At 45.8% G+C, this 2,990-nt stretch overlaps 1 protein-coding gene across 1 annotated transcript in view; it reads left to right on the forward strand.

Moving 5' to 3' along the window:
* The window catches only part of cacna2d2a (calcium channel, voltage-dependent, alpha 2/delta subunit 2a), a 106,288-nt gene that overhangs the window by 98,069 nt on the left and 5,229 nt on the right, over positions 1-2,990 (forward strand). The window contains exons 19-22 of the mRNA XM_017036667.2: positions 23-94; positions 406-477; positions 584-645; positions 884-960. Coding sequence (XP_016892156.1) covers positions 23-94; positions 406-477; positions 584-645; positions 884-960 — 283 coding nt within the window. The remainder of the gene's footprint in view (positions 1-22; positions 95-405; positions 478-583; positions 646-883; positions 961-2,990) is intronic.

Genomic DNA, 2,990 nt, shown 5'->3' on the forward strand with positions numbered 1-2,990 from the left:
CCCCCCTCCCGCTGCCCCTCAGATCATTAACTTCAGGGAGCCGGTCACTCTGGACTTCCTGGATGCAGAGCTGGAAGACAACAACAAGGAGGAGGTAAAAACCTGGACAGCAGAGGGAGCTCTAGCTGAGTGGAGTCGTTTGTAGTTTTAGGAATAAAAATCCCAATAAGTGTTCTGTCGTTAAAGCTGTGGTTCTCAAAGTGGGGGTCGTGGAGATGTCAGTTTAGATTTGATGCTATAGATGTGTCACCGTGGGGGGGGTGTATCTACCAAAGGGGGCGCTGCAGAAAATGTTTTGGGAACCACTGCATGAAGACCTGATCAGAGAGTCAGAAATGTGAAGATAGTTAACATTCCACTCCCCCCTCTCTCTCTCTCTCTCTCTCTCTCTCTCTCTCTTTTCAGATCCGTCGTCAGATGATTGATGGCAGATCAGGACAGAGGAAAATTAAGACGCTCATTAAGTCGGTTGATGAGGTGAGTCATCAGTGATGTCATGAATGTGAATGACTGTGATGACGGCGGTCTGTGGTCGGAGGAGGAAACGACTGACGACTGAGTTCTCCTGTGTTTGGTCGGACAGCGGTACATCGACGAGGCCGTACGGACGTACACCTGGACGCCCGTGGACGGAACCGACTACAGGTAGGTTTTAGACCTGGACCTGGACCTGGTCCTGGACCTGGTCCTGGACCTGGAGTCGATTTGACGTCTGCGTGAAATGAACTGAAGAGAAAACCAAACAGGATTCACTGGTCTAAACCACTGATGGTGATCAGGATTAATCAGGATTCATCAGGATTAGTCGTGATGAATTATAACATTTTGGATAATTACAATTATGATTAATCAGGATTAATTGATTCTCTCCTTGTGGCCTCAGTCTAGGTCTGGTTCTGCCCACGTACAGTGAGAACCACATCAAGGCCAACCTGAGTGACCAGATCCTGCAGGTGCAGTGTAAGTACCAGGGAACTCCCAGCATCCTCCCCGCCGTGCCCCCCCCCCCCCCCCTCTCTCTCTCTCTCTCTCCCTCTACCTCTCTCTCCCCTCGTATATGACCTCTCACTCTCACTCGGCCCTCTGTCCTCTGGGCGTCCAACATCATCACACCTGAGTGTGATGTCAGAGTCTCCTGGCCCCGCCCCCCCGTCCATCTCCACTCTGATAGGCAGGATCATACCTGAGTGGCCCCGCCTCCTCCACTGCCCTCTCTTCCCTCCTGTCTTCATGCTGTGCTGTTTTTTCTTCACGTGGCTGAAGAAAAAAAACTGAAGTGAAGTGACAGAAAGGTGAAAGCTGTGGTTGAACTGTGTTTCCAGGTGAAAATAATGGTGACCTCTGTGCTATTATTTTTTTTGCCAAATGCTCTCGCCTCTTCTCCACCAAGAAATGATTCTGAAGTGTCTGTGTTCAAGTGTTAGACGTGTTTGAAGAAGCTGTGAAAACAGGCATGCTTTTCACTTTGATTTCACTTAAATCTCTGTCTGTCTGTCTGTTTGTTTGTTTGTTTGTTTATTTAATTAGTTTTTACTTGTTTCTGTGTTTCTCTGCTTTGGAATCATTCAGTAGAAAAAAACTCCCACAATGCCCCGGGGTCAGGGCAGGTGAATGTGGGAGTTTGGGATTCTGTGGGTCTGAATGGAGACGTCTCGTCTGTTTATCCTCTGTTTCCTCTCTGTGTGTTTTGATTTTTCTTTTTTAAATACTGTATTTATTTTATTTTTTTAGTTCCAGAGTTTTTCTTTTTTTTATGATTCTTGTTTTTTCTCTCTTTTTTTTTCTTTTCTGGATTTTGTTTCATTTCTTTTGCTCCTGAAAATACGACTTCATTTCTCGTTTTTTCCTTCTTTGTTTCTTCGTCGTCCTGTTTGACTGAAATTGTTTGGTTTTTTTTCTTTCAAGAAAACAATATTTTTATTCAAAGAGTGATTGAATAAAATATTGTCTGTGATCCCTCCCCCCCCCCCGACCCCCTCCTTCTTTTCTTGCTGTCTCCTTCTCTGATGGATCCACACAGATCAGTTCACCAAGGGCAAGTATACTCCATCTTGGTTCACCTCCTCTCCTCCCCCCTCTTCCTCTCGCTGCAGTCTCCCTAACCCTCACCCTCCTCACCATGTAACTGCTGCTCCACAAACAACGTAACCCCCCCCACACACACACACACACACACACACACACACACACAGACCAGGAGTTCCAGAAAGTCATGTTTTTCTGTGTGATCACGTCCGTGGTTGAACCTCCGTCCTCCTCCCTGGATGATTCCAGAAACTTCTCTGACTTTTCTCACTCTCTCCTTCTCCATTCTCTCCCTTCTCCATCCTCACCCGTTTCTCTTCTCTCTCTTCTTCTAATGGTGTCTCTCAAACACCGAGGACTGAACGACAAACCACATTCCTGGGAAACGAGGTCGATTTATAAAAATGTAAAATCATCAGATTTATAATCGATGAAGAAAAACCTTTGATTCTTTAGGTTCAGTTCGTTAACGTTTGGTCACAACATGTTTTCTAAGAAAAACATGTCGGATGATGATTGTGTTCCCGTCTGGTCAGATCTGGACCGCAGGCCGGTCAGTCGCTCTCTCTCCACTGTAGAATGAAGGACTAAATGTTGATAAAACTGCAGTTTATATTTACAACAGAACTCACGTGTGTGTGTGTGTGTGTGTGTGTTAACCAGACGCCTGATTCAGTCTTATATATTTATATTATATATGTATGTAGTATTTTCTGTAGGTGCATTTTTATAAATACTTCTAACTTTCTCAGAATGTGGATCAGAACTTTGACCTTTGCTCCTGTTTTGAGGGAGGTCAACGAGGACGAGCGTCAGCTCCACAAACGACCTCTGTGTACTGTGTACTGCAGTACTACAGTACAGTACTGCAGTACTACAGTACAGGGCTGCGTGTACTTGTACGTACTGTATGCAGTACGTGGTACCTTCTTACCGTCTGCGTGGTGACCACCGTAGCGGGGGCA

The sequence above is a fragment of the Cynoglossus semilaevis genome, chromosome 11, assembly GCF_000523025.1.
Source record: "Cynoglossus semilaevis isolate Cse_v1.0 chromosome 11, Cse_v1.0, whole genome shotgun sequence".
Lineage (NCBI taxonomy): Eukaryota > Metazoa > Chordata > Actinopteri > Pleuronectiformes > Cynoglossidae > Cynoglossus > Cynoglossus semilaevis.